The sequence below is a fragment of the Corapipo altera genome, unplaced genomic scaffold, assembly GCF_003945725.1.
Source record: "Corapipo altera isolate COAL_440 unplaced genomic scaffold, ASM394572v1 62, whole genome shotgun sequence".
Lineage (NCBI taxonomy): Eukaryota > Metazoa > Chordata > Aves > Passeriformes > Pipridae > Corapipo > Corapipo altera.
The window spans coordinates 2,923,226-2,940,531 of NW_020884894.1; the positions used below are offsets into that span (position 1 = coordinate 2,923,226).

A 17,306-nucleotide genomic window follows, 5' to 3' on the forward strand; every position below is an offset into this window, starting at 1 on the left:
TGTGTAACCCTGTGACAGGAGCAGGAGTAGGTGTGGACAGTGTGTAAACCCGCATGTTTCCTTTGGGCTCTCAGCAGTGTTTTACAACACTGTTTCATTTTGTGTTTATGGCAGAGCATAGATTTTCTTGCTTATTTAATTTTCTCTTCCCATGCTGCAAGCCTTAGTTCATTAGCTTAAAAGACCGTCACGCTTCTGGAGAAGAGAATATGTCTGGCAGGGGTTTTGTGGATAGTAATTATCTAAAAATTCAATCAAGTCATTCTCTTGATTGATTTCTGGGATGAAATATAGAGGCTTCAGTGGAATTAATTGTATCCCAGTATTTTTATAATTTATGTTTTAAGCATTAGACTGCCCCACCACTCCCACTTCCTTTGGTACATTTATTTTTTTCCTCTTACAAACTAGCATACAAAGTATCTTCAAGGTATATGCTGTGATTATATCACTGGGTTTTTTTCATTAAATGTCTCTTTCAGTGATATTAGTACTGCATTTTTACAGAAGGACAATTTTCAGTCTTAAAAATGCCATTGGTAAAGCAGGTAGACTTTCCAGAAAACTGCAGGAGGTACATAAATATAGAATGACACTGATTGTGAACGATGACCATTTCTTGAGGAATTTGTTTTTACAGCATGAACTCCGTGTGCAAGATTTAAGAAAGTATTTTAAATACCAGTGAAAACAAAAAATAGGAGACCTAAATTATAAAAGGAGAATGATGACCCTGACATTAGCTCAGCTGGTTAGACCATAGTGCTAATTACACCAAGGTCCTGGGTTTGATCCCTGTATGGGCCATTCATTTAAGACTTGATCCTTGTGGACCCTGATCCTTGTGGGTCCCTTCCAACTCAAAATATTCTGTGATTTCTCTGTGATATTATCATATTAACCCTAACGTTGCTGTCATCAGACACTGCTTGCTGATAGACCTTGATGACAAAACATTATTCAGAAAAATGCCCCATGAGTGTGTGACAGAACCACGTTTGGATTGATCCAACAAAAACCTGTTCAGATCAGGATCTCCTACTATGTTTTCTGCTATGGTGCATTAGCAAGTAATGAAAAGGATTTCTCAGAGATTTATTTATTATTAACCTGGTTGTCTATTTTTTTCTGTTTCTTTTCTGTGTGAGTTGCACAAACTGATCTGTAAGCAAAGTAAGGCTGAAAAGTCATATGGAGGGAAGCAAAAAAGCAAACAGCAAAAATGCCAAGAAAGCCTTGAACTGCATGTGTCAACTTCTTACCTTCTGAATTCTGCCAAGGACTAGAGCAGTTTGAAATGTCTGATGTGCCGTGAACATGACACCTATTAACTGTCACAGTAACCCACGGTGTGAAGACAATGGTTTTGACAAATCTGGAGGTGACCGAGTTTGGGGGTGAAGAGGGGGGGTGGGTTTATGTGTCTTTACACCAGGAGTTGTCACTGCAAGTTGGTATTTCCCCTCTTTCTAATGGCAGAGGAAAAAGGGATATTTTTTTTTTCTGTGATTTGCTCAGCTGAAATAGTTTGGTCTTCTTCTCAAGAGCATCTGATAGAGGAACCTAGAAAAAAACCCCAACCTGCTTTTACTCAATAGCTAAACTTTAACCTTTTTCAACTACTGTTTTCCCATTGTTTTAATGGATCCTACTTCCCTTTGAAAGCAGAATGGTTTTTCAAGTTTTGGAGCACTGTGAAGGTGTATAATAAGGAACTGAATGGTGTGAACCAACACTGAACCCTTTGGGACTTATTTCTTTAATGGCTGGAGAAACTATTGCCAGCAGCTCTTGTCAGTACACAGGGCACTGTGTTGACTGTTGCACCTCCAGTTATTAATTTGCAACCCCAAATACATCTCTTTCCTTGCCTTTTTGAGGCAGAATGTTTTCAAAGAAATTAGGACCAAGTTTATTAAAATACTAACCACACATTACTTGACCTATGGCTGTTTAAAAACCATCTGGTTTACCTTCTATTTTCTGCTGCCCTCTTTATTCTCATAAAAGCTTATCTTCCCTCTGTGATTTCAAACATTGTATAATGTAGAAAATCGTTCAGTAGAAATTGTTGTTTCTATTCCAATCATCTCATCTTATCTTATAAAACTATAATTTTACAGGCAAGCTATGAGAGAGCCATTTGTGTCAAACTCCTGTCTTGTTCCTACTTCACCAAGAGAAAAATTAATGGTATTGTCCTTCCAGACTCAAGAGCCTTTTTCACAGAATGAGGACTCCAATGGATTTTGGTATCTTCATCTTCTAATCTGTCCTTATTTTGTAGAAGCTGAAAAATTGTCAAACCACATTTTCATAAACTATGTTTTCAAGGCTATAAAGGAAAACAAGAATAGCTTGCATGGATTTTCATTCCAAGTTTGAATAAGGAAAAGTAGTGACTGCCATTTTCATTCATTTGCAGTTATAAAGGTCAGACCAAGATCAGCAAATCCGAGGCTTACAAGTAACTGAGGTATTAAGAGTAAGAGCAAAAGAGTAGCAAGAAGTGGTAAGAATTAAAGTGCATTAACATTTTAAATCACAAGCAATTGTAAAGCCCAAACTAGAGCCACTGTGTAAGGAACTGCCAGTGCTCCTGGAGTAATCTGTAGGTTTTGTAGATAAAGGACTGTTTCCTTTCAACAGGATTTACAGTTTGTAGACAAGAGTTATGTTGTATATTTGTATGGCAAGATATACATCAATTTCAAATAATATTTTTAAAACCTCTAGAAATAGATGTGTTTGCTACCCCTGTAATCACTGAGCCATGCCCAGCTCCAGAGCTGCAAGCAATACTTAAAAAAAAAAAAAGGGGGGCAAGTGGAATTTACTGCAGTTGATAACTCCTAGGACAGTAATGAAGTAAAAAATTGGAGGATATGTTGGATTGCTGTTTAAGCTAGTGGCTCATTCAGTATTTTGCACTGCTGGTAATGGAGTGTGCTGGTGAACTGCCACCTCCTCGCAGTGACAGCCCCACAGGCAGCAGCTGCTCCTCGGGGCTGACACTGCAGGGCTGCTCCCAGCACTGAGCAACCGGGGCTGCCTCTCCTGCATCTTCCTCCCTGTCCCCCCTGCCACCTCTCCACCATGCTCTGAATGATACACGTATTACAGCAAGGAAGAGCAGCAGGACCAAATACTCTAATAGCCCAAAATCAGCTTTTTCAACCTTATTCATTCTCCACAGCACTTGATAGAAGATTTGTTAAGGGTTTAGTGCCATTATGGTTTGAGAAGGCTTGATGCTGTGAATTCTGAGGAGGTTCTGCACATCAGGGCAGTACTAACCACTGCCCAAGAGTATTCAAATAAATCCTCTTGTGCCCGGACTGTGACTCCATCAGCTTTGCCCCTCTCTCTCAAAGTTAAACTACCTGCCTTTGCCATCAATATGGCAACAACTGATTCACAGACGAGCTGGCACTGGTCATCATTATTGGGAGGTCAAAAGTTGCCACTAAAGTCAACAGGAGTCTCTTTGCATGTCACTTAAAGTATTTTTATTGACAGGTTTTTTTACAAGCATTTGCTTTTTATTATTTTCACCAAAATAAAGCATATTGCATACAGTATTTTCACACATTTAGGAGATAAATAAGTGTATTTTGAATTTTTTAATGCGAAGATAGCATATGTAATAGAAACTTATTTCTTCATTGATGTTAATTTTAAATACAGCTTGTTTGCCCTTTTTTTTAATACAAACTTTTATCTTGTTACAATACATTTCCCTTGTTAACTTACAGATGTTTAATCTACAGTTGGGAAACTGCAATGATATGTATTGCTAGAGATAAAAAGTTGCTCTATTAGGATGAAACCTGTATATCAAGTTACCAATTGGTAAATTAAAAAAAAACACTTTAAAAGAATGCTGTCCATTTAACTGATTCAGAAAACCTTGAATGAATAACAGCTCTTTAACCTTCACCTACAATTCGTGTGTAAAATAGTAAGAAAATAATCCAATGTTTGTACTTCCATACTGACTGGTGTGTATGTTAATTATGGTATTTTCTGAATTTCATTTAGAATTTACAATAAACTCGTTTGTAATTATAAATAAATAGAGGTATAAAGACAAAAACTGCTTTTCTTTTGAAGTTAACCAGCTACATTAAGTGCATAATTTAAGATCATAAATACATTCTTATTTAACTTAATCAATTATCATCGCACTAACTTCATGTGCTCAGTTACATGCTGCATAGTTGAGAAAGGAAAAAATTAGGTGGCACTTGGTATCTTTAATGGCACTTCTTTCAGCAAAGGATAATATGCATTTGAATTGCTGGCCAGGGTTACTCTTCAAAACAGTATTTTAATATATGCTTGAAAAATACATAGAACACTAAGTAAAGCAACAAATCCTTTTTGTGTTTCAAAGCTTCAGCTGATGGTACAGGGATCATCATTGCTTGGTTTCATTTCCCCTTCCAGCAATAAGGTGATCACAGCTTTACTCAAGTAGCTGCACGTTCCCTTCTTCCCAAGTGGGTGAGTGTTGTAGAAAGCAGTCATGTCATTCTGCAGGACAAGGACAAGATGCTGCCATTAGTGCTGACTATGGAAAGCAGCCAAACACAGGGTTGCAAGAGGAACATCACAAATATGTCAGAAACACAAATGTGTTTTTTCGGAGTCTAAAGCTACAAAACAGTTCTGCTCAATGTTCAGAAATCTCCCATATACACTTTACCTTAGCATGTACAGAACAGATTACTATGATTTACTGCATCTATTTCTTCATTGAGTTTTCCAGGACTATACAGATACCACCTTCTTAATATTTTTTTAAATGTCATAGCTGTCAGAGAACAACTGCTCTCCTAAAACATGCAGCTGGACGCTGACAGTGGGACATCACTGTGCTGCCACAGTACAAGTGTGAGCCAGAGCCTTGGGTGTACATGGAGATATAACACTGACTGAAGATTTATTCAGAAGGAAAAAAATCCAAGATCCAAACCACAGGTATCACATGAACTAACTCATTAATCAGTTCACCAAAATAGGTGTCCTTCACTCAACACCTGTTTTTCACAGTTAATGATGTTAAAACATCTGCTTATTCTCAAATTATATATTAGCTGCTATATAAAGGCTCAACACTTTAATTCAGGAAACTGGTTACTTTTATTAAATCAAGGGCAGAGACTGTGTGGTGCAAATATTAGACTGCTGAAGTTTTAAGGTGTGTTTGAAATTACTGGAGTAAATACTTTTGACATTTATTACATGTTAACAGGGAACTAGCAAGTATCAAAATATTTGCAAGTTGGTTTTATAAAAGACCACAGTTCAGACAAATTAGGAGTTTTTAGCAGTGTTTTTTAGGAAACTTTGAGACAGAACATCATAAGAACAATCCTAAATAGGATACAGTTAGCTGCCAGCAAGCATTCACCTGGGAATATGGAGAGGCAGATTCCAGAAAATTTACATGTAAGGAGCTGGAATTTACAACAACAACCTTAAACATACTATTCACAACTATAAATAGGGATTTCTTTCTAAGAGTGAAAAAGGCATCATTCTAAGTAGATCTGGCCTTGGGAAAAAAAATCCATCACTTCAATGGAGGCTAGGGCAGCACCAGGAAAACTGGGATTTGCATGGAATCTTTCTTTGTTTATAGCTGTTCGGGATTTGCAGATTGTCACAAGAAGTCAGAGATCCAGTGTGGAGCTGGCACTTAATAGCCCTTTGTGTGGATGATGTGTGATTTTGTTATGGCCACAGAGTCATTACCCTCCAAAATGGGCCAAAAGAATTGTAATTTCAAGAAAATTGTGTTCTTGCATAAACAAAGGTATTATGCAAAGTGACATGTTGCTGAGGCTGGATATGTGGCTTGCTTTCAAACATTATTACAAAAAACTAGTGGCAAAAGAGTGAACACTGAAACATTTAAAAGAATTCCTAAGAAGCATATCCTTCCTCATCTTTTAAAGGAGCTAAATTCAGCAAGAGGAAATGCTGTTGCATGTCAATGTTATGAATCAATAATTCTTCAGAGCTAGCACAGATATTTTTGAATATACTGGGCACAATAAAATGCCAGACAGAGCGAGAAAGATCATCCTCAGCAGCACAGGGACTTGTCCCACTGTTTTTTTCCTATTTCTTCCTTTAACCAGTTCAATAAACTTGGCTTTATTACAGAATTTCAGAGCTTTGAGGCACCAAAACTTGTAGTATATTTGGAGGTCTCTAAAGCATAAACCCTACACTTCTAGTGAAGTAAATATTAGAAGCATTTATCCATTCATTTGAATTTTAACCCTTAGACATCAAAAGCTTGCTAGGTCATGAATGCAACTCCAGCACAAAAATCAGTAACTAAGAACAGTTTTGTATTTCAAGTTCTTACATTAATATAGTCAATAAGAGTTCTTTGGTTACTAAATTTTTCTTAGTATCTGTGTACATAAGATCTTAAATCCACACTTCCATGCTGAGCTTTAGGGTTTTTATTTTCTTATTTTTAACTCTTCTCTGTTCTAGAGTCCCTCTTAATGAATTCTGTCCCCTTTAATAAGCAACTTTCCCAGCTTTACACAGACTCTCATTTCAGAGCTATGTTAACACTGAGTGTTCTCCCTGCCCTAAAATTTTGAATTTACAATTCAGTAACAAACTGTACCTCTTTCATCTCTGCTTTATAGGCTCTTTGCAGGCTTAGGCAGCACTTGGGTATACTAATTTCTTATTTGTGTTCCATTCTGAACTCCTATCAATTGTTTTTTACTCTGAACTGCACAGAATTAGCATTTATAACTTCAGTAAGAATGGTAAATTCTGTAAGACAGCAATATTTTACTCACTTGATTTTCAGCTCCCTTTGGACTGTTCTGATCTTTCTGAAAGTCACGAAATGCTTCCTGCACCACTTTGTCTAAGTCCACTTTGTCCTGGAACCCTAGCTCAGGATTTCTCTCCAAAATAACAGATATAACCATCAGCAACTAGAAGGCAGAAAAAGACTGTAAGACTTTAAATTTGATTTTTTAAAATTCAGGTTACATAATAGCACCGCTGGTAATTGCATATGCCTCTTTGAAGCAGGAAGCCATTTAATAATGGCACAGGTAATAGTGCACAGATAATAGAATTCTGACTTTGATAAAAGAATCACTGGAAAAGCAGGCTTTCATGAAAGGTTAAAATTGCTGGTGACTACCTAGTTAAGGGCACTGTGTAAATGATTGACAATAACATCTAACTTGGCTGGGAGCCAGGGAAGTTATTTTCCATTTTATTCAGTTCACTGTGTGGCTGCACAAATGCTGGTGCTCAAACAATGGAGAGGGCGAAAAGCAGCAAACACTGAACCTCAGCATTTGGTATTTTGAGGCATAATTACAGATTATATGTCATACTTTGACAAAGTTTATAAAAACCAAGGTCCATAAACATCAATAAAGTCTCGGGTCTTCAGAGTTTACATTTCTTACATCTGAAAGAGGTTTAAAATAGGAAGGTGAGCATGACAAGTGTCTTGTTGAAATACCTACAAGTGGGCAGCGGAGTCTGTACTGGCCATGTTTGGTTTGGTAATTTTGGTATCTTTTAGCAAAAATTGGGGATGTTCCAACCACCAGCCTGACCATTAGCTGTGAGCCAAAAGGGAGAGGGATTTGATTTTCCTGTGGAGCAATACTCACAAGCACCAGGGGCACAGACCTGGGGACTAACAGTGAGTGCTGCTGACAGCACCGGTGTCAGCTACCAATGGTACAGGTGCTCTTGGTCTGCTCCAAAAGCAAACAGTATGTGCAGTGGTGGGGAGGGAGTTTAAACAGCCTCTTGCTTTACTGTTTGGTACAGGAACATGAGGAAATGGGAAGTTATTTGATTCTTTAATATAAAGCAACTAATTAGAGCAGCCTCAGCAAAAATGGAAAGAAGAATCCTTGGGAGGGCAAATGGATTATTTTAGAGCAGTTTTGGCTAGACCTAGAAAATTGTTAGGAAAAGGCATGGGCTAGGGACTTGAAGGAAAGATATTTTGGAATTACTCCTTATTAGTTTTACCTCCTGTGACCTACTTGTATTGGCACTGTCATTAATATTTTGTAGAGGGGAAGAACATTTAGAACTTGGTATATTCTGAATATGTTAACAGGAACCCGTTTAATCATAAACAATCTACGGAGAAACCACTGAAGCAAGTGTTTATATTTAAATTGCTAATTCTTCAGATATTTGAGTCTGGGTTATTTTTTTTTTCCTTCAGGCTGTAACACACTCATGCATATTATAAAATTTCATTAATTGTTGGCCACAGACCTCTACAATAATTTGCCTATATTGTGGCTGGTCGATGTTTTGCAGCATATCTTCAACCAGAAGGGAAAAATTCATTTCATACATCGTCATATCCGATAAGGTTGGTTGCTGAAAGATAAATAATACTGTTACTCAAAGACCATATGCATTAAAATCAAACTCAACCCCAGGTAGGGCCTGTTTACTTGCTGTATCCTACTCAACAAAGAAATACGACCACTGTAGGATCAAAAGGGGAGCAGATTTCAGAGTCCATGATTTGGAAAGAGTTTTCTAGATTTATGCTTTTATCAATGTGCATTAATAGAAATACTTGGCTTCCATTCTATTCTATCTGTATTTTACTCCTCCCCTCAAAAAAAGAACTTGAAAACACTTTTCTGTTTTTCAATTACAACAGAGACAAGTAAAACACCATGACACAAAATAAACATTAATGACAAAATAATTCACCATTTTCAGGTAGAACAGAAATAACTGAGCATCTCTGCTGATTTTACCTGTGGTAGGAATCTCCCTGCCACTATCAAACCATTGGGGGTCCTCTCAAGGATCTGCCACACCCGATCGTAGAACCCGGCCGGAGTTCGGTTGAGAGAACCATCAATCTGCCTCCTGTTCAGCCAGCTCCTGGGGGCAGACAGGGGGGAACCTCACATGAAAACCTCTTACAGATGCACAACAAAGCCATTTTCTGTGCTGTGAGCCAGTAAGGTGAGCAGTGACATCAAATACATCTCAATATGCACATGTGCTTTCAGGTAAGGTTCACTCCAAACAAACACAATAAAGATGCTCAGCCTGCAGAGATCAGAATGTTATTCTTAGTTGTGTGTTTGTTTGATGTTACTGGAGAAAAAGAATTAACTGTGAAATCTATCCAGCATAGTCCAGTAACAGCAGCAGATCGAATCCATCATGTCTAATCACATTAGAAGAATGTATTTCAGCAGAAATTTTTGCTGAAAGGTAAGAATTGCTGAAGGTAGGGGTTTTTTTCTGGTGGTGTGTAGAAAACAAGTGGCCTGTAAATTTAGAAAATTCAACAGAATGGTTTAGCTGAACTAAAGCTTTGAACAAACTGAGTTACATTTGCTATAAATCACAAATCTTGTTTGTCTTCAGAAGTGTACTGTCCACACCCTCTTTCACTTACATCCATCAAGTCTGGAATTTATTTTTCCTATTTTTTTCTTCACAATATTATTACAGCAACGGGACTTTAGCCAGAGAGTTTGAGACACCAGCAATGTGTCATTTAACTGCCAAAAACTTGTGTCTACTATGATAGATCCATCTTACTCTCTGTACAGCTCTGTCCTTGGATTAGGACAAGAAAACTTCCATAAAAGCAGAAAGACTAGTGGTGGTAGAAATAAGAGGTTGTCTTCTTGATTAAAAGAAAGAAGCATTTGAAGATGTCAGAAATACTCTGACCTATACATATTACCATGGCAAGGAAGACAGTCTTGTAAACTGAAAAAGCAAAAGGAGTTTTATAATTATTTGGACCATTAAAAGAACAATGTTCTATTTAAAAAAAAGGTTACCTACATAAATAGATTCAAAGTATCTGTGGAGTCTGCACTCTGTTGGTGAGATATGTAATATATGCATCTACATGGTATCATATCCTGGAGCTCAGCGTAAGAGGTAGGAAAATTCCAAAAATTTTACCCTCTGTGAAACCTTGGAGAGAGGTTGGTAGTGGAGAGACTGGTTGGGGAGGTAAATAGACCATTAGCCCTTCCTTTATGACAAATTAACTGGCAGCAAGATATGGTGTCACACTAGAAGAGATTTTTTTTCTAAAGATCACAAGAGTAGGAAAAACTGTCACCCAAAAAAAAAAGGCAAGGAGACAGTGTTCTGTAGTTCCTGGCAGGAAGAGAACTTCTAAAAACGAGTCACTAATGGGCAAGGAAAAACAAGTTATAATTCTGTACAGGAAGAAGTTAAAGATAGGAAGTTTTGAAGGATATGCTGGCAAGCTTTTGTACTCAGATAAGCCCCAAAAAGAATTCTCATCCTCAGAAAATCCATCTGAGTGCTCTTTACTGACCTATCTATCCTGTGTTACAGGAATCAAAGCAGAAGCTGCTGTGGCAATTCAGGTAAGATCTCTAATGATGGATGGTGCTTGAAATGCTTACTGTGATTGACCAAATTGTTTCCTAAATAGCCTAATACATAATGGAAAAAGCTGCTAAGAGAGACTAGGGGCTGTTCTGCTACAGTTTTAGGGGAATAATGTCAGCATTAACGTGAGTAGAGACAGCAACTAAACCACAAGAATTTAAATAAACACAACCAAGACACTGAAAAGCACATGGGAGATATTATACATGGCCAGTTGGACTGAGAGATGAGACACCAATTTAAGGAACTTGTTTCTCAGGCATTACAGATTGGGGAAAAAAACAGGTGTGTTCTGAATGAAGCAGGAGCACAAGTAATAGGATATGTTGTGCACTTCCTCTTTGTTGAGAGAAAAGGCCATCATCCATTCAGTCAAGGACTATGGAAATTATCAGCTGTATTATGTGCCAAAGATTAATCTAACTTAACTTGAAGTAAAACCAAAAGGAAGAGTTTTGACTTCACTCTTATCAATACAGTTCAGTGGAAATATTGTAATCTTAACTTTTGTCTTGCATACTTTGTATCACAGTGAATGCTCTTTTTGGCAGCTGATTACAGCTTGGAGAAAAGATGGCAAGTTTCAGGCAGTACCACTCTCTCAAGAATTCTAGAGAACATCTGCTCTTAATTCATTTAATAACCCAGAAGAAAGAGGGCACTGAACAGCAGACAAACTGTTCTTACAAGCTACTTAAGTAGAGGTTATTGGGTAATTTTTGGCTCCTTTCCCCACGTCAAAGAATGTAATGCTTCATTTTACAGTAGACAGATCTCTTTTCTGTGGCAGTAAAGAGAATTCCACAAAGATAAAGCTGAAAAAGGAACATGCAATATAAAAGAAACAATTGTGGAACCTGGACACATACAAAAGAATGAAAAAGCGCACTTTCCTACCTTTCCTTAAACAAGTATATTACTGATTACAGATGCCTGGTGATTTCAGGGGTGTGCAAAGCAGTTCAGAAACTAAATTCACTTGAACAGTAGATTATGAATGAAAACAGGTGCCACAAACCCCACAATCTCATTACCTGCCCGGCTGCTGTGGCTGAAGGACATCCAGCAGAAGCTGCTTCACTTCACTAGGGGACATCTGGTACAAGTCCTTGGCTGGCATATCCCCAGCACGGATTTTCAATTCATATTTCATAGCATGAATAATCCATCTGAAGCAATGGAAGGAATATATTTACTAATTAAATACAAAGTTTCCAAATATGAAAAATTAGTCTAATAAAATAGCTCATAAGAATTCCACGTGATCCTTCTATTTGGCTGTCAGGACATGCATAAAATATCAGACTCTACTACTCCTACTGTTTGATTGGAACATGATATGAACTGAAAGGGATAATGCATATATTTTAAGAAATGTGTTGTGGAGTGTGCTTTCCATAGAAAAATTTGATTTGACTACAAAAAATTGATTGCAATTGACTACTAAAAAAATTGACTACAAAAAATTGATTTGACTTCATGCCCTACATCCCATGTTCATTAGGACAAACATTTACCTGGCTTTTGATGTTAAAATTCTTATTCAAAATTAGGCTCTGACAATATATGCATTTTGCTGAAGAGTTTTTAAAAGCCATTAAAATGACAAGATTTTACTTTTAAAAACACTTCAGGGCTTATTTATACTTTTAGCCTTTGAAACTCCTTTTTGCAGTCTGTCACACTTTCTTCTGCTACTCCCTTTTGAAAAAATGTGATTCAACAAGAATACGGCAACAGCAATGATTTTTAGCCTTAGGTATCAGAGAGGCAGACCTTGGCAAAGTATTGAAGGAAAATGCTGAGTTTTATTCTGCACATTATGTAAAACTAGTGCTACAGCCTCTAATGCAATATCAAAAGATGAAATAATGTATAGATACATTTGAAGCCAAATAACTGAGCACAGAGCTCAGTCTCTTACCATCTACATTGGATCAGTTCAAGCAGGTATTACTAACAAAAGGAAAAAGAAACTTAACTAGTTTGTCTTCAAACAGTCCATCATATAACACCTGGTCAAGTCTGGCTTACATCAAAGAGCCTTTCTGTGATTATCCCAAAATGCAGCATATTCTTAAGGGGGCTACATTGTCATCAGTATTAGTCACATTCCACAGTCAGTTATTCAGCCAACAAGGTGCAGAATGTCTGTGTTTATGTAAGTCAAGTCACAATCTGTTCTAAAAAATTCTTAGTAACTACAGGCAATGAGGAGATGTCCAGCCAGCTGATCCAATGTTGCTTTAAATTTGATGTTTCCAAGACCATGCATTGGAGGTGCAAGACACCAGAGAAGATTGGACATATTACATTATGCAGAACATACTACTTTCATTTATTTTAGCAGGGGAATAGTGTCCTTCTCTTGTTATTAAGATTAACAACACAACTGGCTCAGGAATCTCTCCTTTCCTCACTCATGACTCAAATGTGCCTGTGTGTAAGTCCCTCACTAGTATTTTCTCTTTGCAATGGCCTACAAACCATAGCAAAGTCAAGACTGGACCTTCTACTGAGCTCTTCACTGATAAGAGAAGGGTAGAAGTCATAGGTTGGGAGTTTTTACAGTAATAGGCCTGTCAGCAACTTGATCTATTTCAACATGAAACCCTGAAAGCAAATCAATAACAAGACACTAAATCAAATCATTACCAAACTGGAATGGCATTTCTGTGAGAAGGTTAATTTTGCTCACTGGAGTGGGTGATAACACTGAAATAAAGGAAATTGAATCTCTAGCATTAACCTTGGAAGAAAGAAAAAAAAATTGCAAAAAGGACTAGATACAGAGAATAAGGAGGGGGAGGAAAGAAGAGTAACATGGATCTGTAGAGGGGACAGAAAAGCATTTCAGTGCCAAAGAATAGATGTGTTCCAGTCAAATCTAATATAGGCATTTGAAAAATTTTTGATTTTATGATGACTAGAATGTACTGCTAAAGTGGAAATATGAATTTTGTCCACTTGAAAAAAGGCTGCTGGTATCTACCTCCAGTGCTGAAATGCTATATTTTTCTCTATGGAAAAAAAATATGGAAGATGGAACACTTAAGTTCTGATTTTTAAAGCATGCTCACTAATTCTGTATATCTCAGTCAGTAGCACCTGGCCTCTTCAAAGAAGTGCTTATTCAAATGCATGTCTCTTCCCAAATGTGAAAAATAATTAACTCCTGTAGGTAGCAGAGTAAATACAGATACCATGGAATATGACAATGCTCCAGCACAGACTATTTGTAGGTCACCTTGTCAACTAAACAGAACAACCCACTAGGTAAATGATGGTTTAAACTTGATTCAGCTTTGTGGTTCCTGGCTCAGACAAACCTATTCAGTACAGAACTGGACAACCAGGCAGCTGATGAACAGTCAAGAAGTGTTGTATGCTGTCTGCACTAGGGATACTGTTCAGCTGGGGAGTGAGGGTATTTGGTTTGAGGTGGTTTTGAAGAAAAAAATTAATTTTCAGCAACAGAATCCCACAGCATCCAACCCCACTAAGGCCCATTGTTACAGGGATCCAGCTTCAAAAAATCCTCTAGTTCACCTTATCAGCAGTAGGAATGCTCCAAAGGGACCATTACAAGGACTGCTCCTGTCCACTTTACACTATTGACTGCCAAATTTGAGAATAGTTGTGCACCTGTTTTTGGCAAACTAATTTAAAGCAGGCTTCCTAAAACTGAAGTATACAAGTTCCGCTGCATCATCTTACATAAACCATTTCTGCAATGTAGCAACCATCTGCATACATCTGAAGCATGTATGTTCTTCTGCAATAAAGAACAATATGAGATACTTTACTGACCCAATCCGTATCTTCAGCATGCCCCTGAACAGCTCAGGTGAATTTGAGATGATCCAGCCAATATGTATGACAAGTTCCTGCTGAACTACGGCTTCTCTTTCATCTTGTAAATGGCATTTTTCATAGATTATGTTCTTAATCACTGCTGGGGACAAGGGGTTAGAAATGACTTCTTCCTCCTGGCCAAAAGCTCCAAGTGTAACCTACAGTATATTGAAAACAATTCAGAAGATACAGACAGGAATAAAAGCACTGGAGAAGCAATTCAGAAATTCAACTTCATCAACTCTGCTTTGCTTGTTAAAATTGCACAATACAAAAATAATTTTATGTCAACGGCTGATGCTTGTTAATACTGTTAATTGGATGCTATTGAAGTAATAAACTTCACTAAAGACAAGAATAAATATGGAATATATTTTTCTAAATTAAAATAAAAATGCTTTGGTTATAATCATAACTGTAACATTAGGTCTAGACAGTATTTCATTTCATACATTTCAGCTGTGAAGCTCACTTTAAATTAAAAATCAAATTTATAGTTCTGGTTTTTTATTTCTAATAGCATCCTAAAAGTTACAGCCTTCATTTTAAGAAAACATATTGCTGCTACTGGATTGTTTAACCACAAAAAAGGAATTTTGTTGAAATTTGGGTTTGTTTTTAATCTGCTGTCAGTAAAACAGCAACACTAGTTTTTCTCCTATAATAAAGACCATTGCTATAAAGTGACCAATGAAGAAAAGTTAGGTTAAAAAGTTGCAAATAGCCTCAAATCATGCTGCACACAGGTGCAGTTTCCTCTACAGCTGTGGAGTGCCAGAAGCACAAACCTAAACCTCAGTTTGGAGTAGGACAAAGACAAATTTGTCACAACAACATTGCATATAAGCAAGTATACACATACACATACTTAATACAAAAATACATAAATATTCAATTAGCATTATTTGGAAGCAGCTATTCATGAACTTAATTAAAATTATTGTGCTGGGGAAAAAAAAATTACATCCTCCTTAGGAAAGGAAGAAACACTGTTGATTAAACTTTGTTGAAACAGAATACTAAAATCCTGAAAGATCTTTTGCTCAGCTGCCACCCACGTGTTGTCTTATGTTCAGTTACAGAGGATGGCTACATTTTCATTAAAGAAGTCTTTCAAAACTTTTGTGAAATAAGAGAATATATATATGTAAAAATTTTAGAAAGGTTTGGGTGGGAAGGGACCTTAATCTGCTCCAAGCCCCATGCAACCTGGCCTTGAATACTCCCAGGGATGGGGCAGCCACAGCTTCTCTGGGCAACCTGTGCCAGGGCCTCACCATCCTCACAGTAAAGGATTTCTTCATATCTCATCTAAACCTACCCTATCTCATTTTGAAGCCATTCCCTCTTGTCCTGTCTCTGCATGTTCTTGTCAAAAGTCCCTTTCCAGCTCTACTGGAGCCCCTTTAGGCAATGGAAGGGGTTCTAAGGTCTCCCCAGAGACCTTAAACCTAAGGAGTTTCATGCAAATCATGCCTCTTCCCCTCTTACCCAAATGCTGAACTGTCTTTTCATTCCCATTCTGTCACTGATTAGAAATAGAATTATTAGCCAATTCCATATGCAATTATTAAATATATCTTTATTTTCTCTGGATTTTTCTTCTTTAGTAAAGATTTTTTAAGCCATTGGGGACTTTTAAAAGAAGCATCAGAGGCCTTCAAAATCAAAAACCCATTTGTTTAGTTTCTCTGTTATCATTCCTTAATACATTTCTGAGGAGCAAAGACTTACCTGCTTGCCCTGAACTAAAACATTAGTAATAGATGGTGCAAGGCTGTCCACTAGTTTACCTAAAAGACTTGCTGCGAAGCGCACAACAGACCTGAGGGCAGAAAACAGAGCAATGCCACTACATATCACAAGCTAGTTTAATGAATTCATATAGCAGATTAATGTCTGCCACAGCAGAGATCACAAAACTAACTCAGTGAATACATCGTTATTTATAAAGTGGAATTTGGATCAGATTTCATGTACTCTCCTATGGATTTTCATTTTTTAGTCTAGATATAGGTTAGTGGATCAATAATATATTTCGTTAGAACTCATTAAACTGCCAGCTCCATAAAAAGCTTCTTGTTCTCTTCTCAGCAGCATCTTGAAAACAGACAGGTAAGAGATGCCAGCTCCTCTTTAAGACATTTTCATCATTTTGCAAGATAAATAGACTAAAAAATTACCAAGGTTAAGGAAGAGTCAGAAAGATTTTGCAAGAGAAAGTACAACACGTAACACCAAGGCTTTGTTGTGTGTTCCATGCTGAGGTAACATTTTGCATGTGTAACATGAAAAGAAGAGACCTGTGTAACCTGCTAGGCTCAAAACAAGCTGCAACTTCTAAGAAAAACATTTTTCCATATATGCAGTTCATGGCCAAAGATACAAATACTTTTAATAATAATTTCCTGACAAAATACAAACCTAACAGGCCTATAATTGACCTTTTCTAGCACAGGTTTTGAGGCTACTAAGAATCATTTATTCACAGAGTTAAGGAACAAACTGTAATATTCTATAGTGTTAGTAAAAGCTCAAACAGTTGATGCTGATTCCTGTGAAAACTGCTACACACTTCTTAAGGTCAAGAGCAAAGCATTTAAAAATGCATTAGCTGATACTATCAAAATGCAAATAAGCAAAAAAATAATCTCACAGAGCTGCACTTCAGCTTTCTGGGCACTTTACCTGTTTCCCATGTACCAGTAAAGTAGTAATATGTGGGGTTATAGAAGAAGAAAATTTCTGTGCAAATGCAGCACTGTAGCGCAACACCAACCTATATGTATGTCACATGGCAATCATGGAAGAGAAATGAAAAATAGTTTACATATTTTGTTTCTAAAAATACTTTTGATTTTTATTATTTACAAAAAAATACCACCAAGGTATTTTGGTTCTACCTCATTATTGGCAAAGGCCCATTTAACTGTATGAAGAGACCAAAAAAAAATGAAAAACAGTTTTATATTTACAGACTGCTCTGTTAGGAATAGTTACAGAGTGAGAGA

At 37.1% G+C, this 17,306-nt stretch overlaps 1 protein-coding gene across 6 annotated transcripts in view; it reads right to left on the minus strand.

Annotated features, from left to right (window-relative positions):
- Nucleotides 1-3,698: 3,698 nt before the first annotated feature.
- The window catches only part of PHKB (phosphorylase kinase regulatory subunit beta), a 68,090-nt gene continuing 54,482 nt past the window's right edge, over nt 3,699-17,306 (minus strand). For all 6 annotated transcript variants that reach the window (XM_027647026.1, XM_027647023.1, XM_027647021.1 and 3 more), the window contains 7 exons: nt 16,030-16,120; nt 14,251-14,453; nt 11,475-11,609; nt 8,802-8,931; nt 8,302-8,409; nt 6,837-6,977; nt 3,699-4,536 (listed from right to left, as the gene is read on the minus strand). In XM_027647026.1, the coding sequence (XP_027502827.1) occupies nt 4,399-4,536; nt 6,837-6,977; nt 8,302-8,409; nt 8,802-8,931; nt 11,475-11,609; nt 14,251-14,453; nt 16,030-16,120 (946 nt within the window). In that variant the 3' untranslated portion in view covers nt 3,699-4,398. The remainder of the gene's footprint in view (nt 4,537-6,836; nt 6,978-8,301; nt 8,410-8,801; nt 8,932-11,474; nt 11,610-14,250; nt 14,454-16,029; nt 16,121-17,306) is intronic.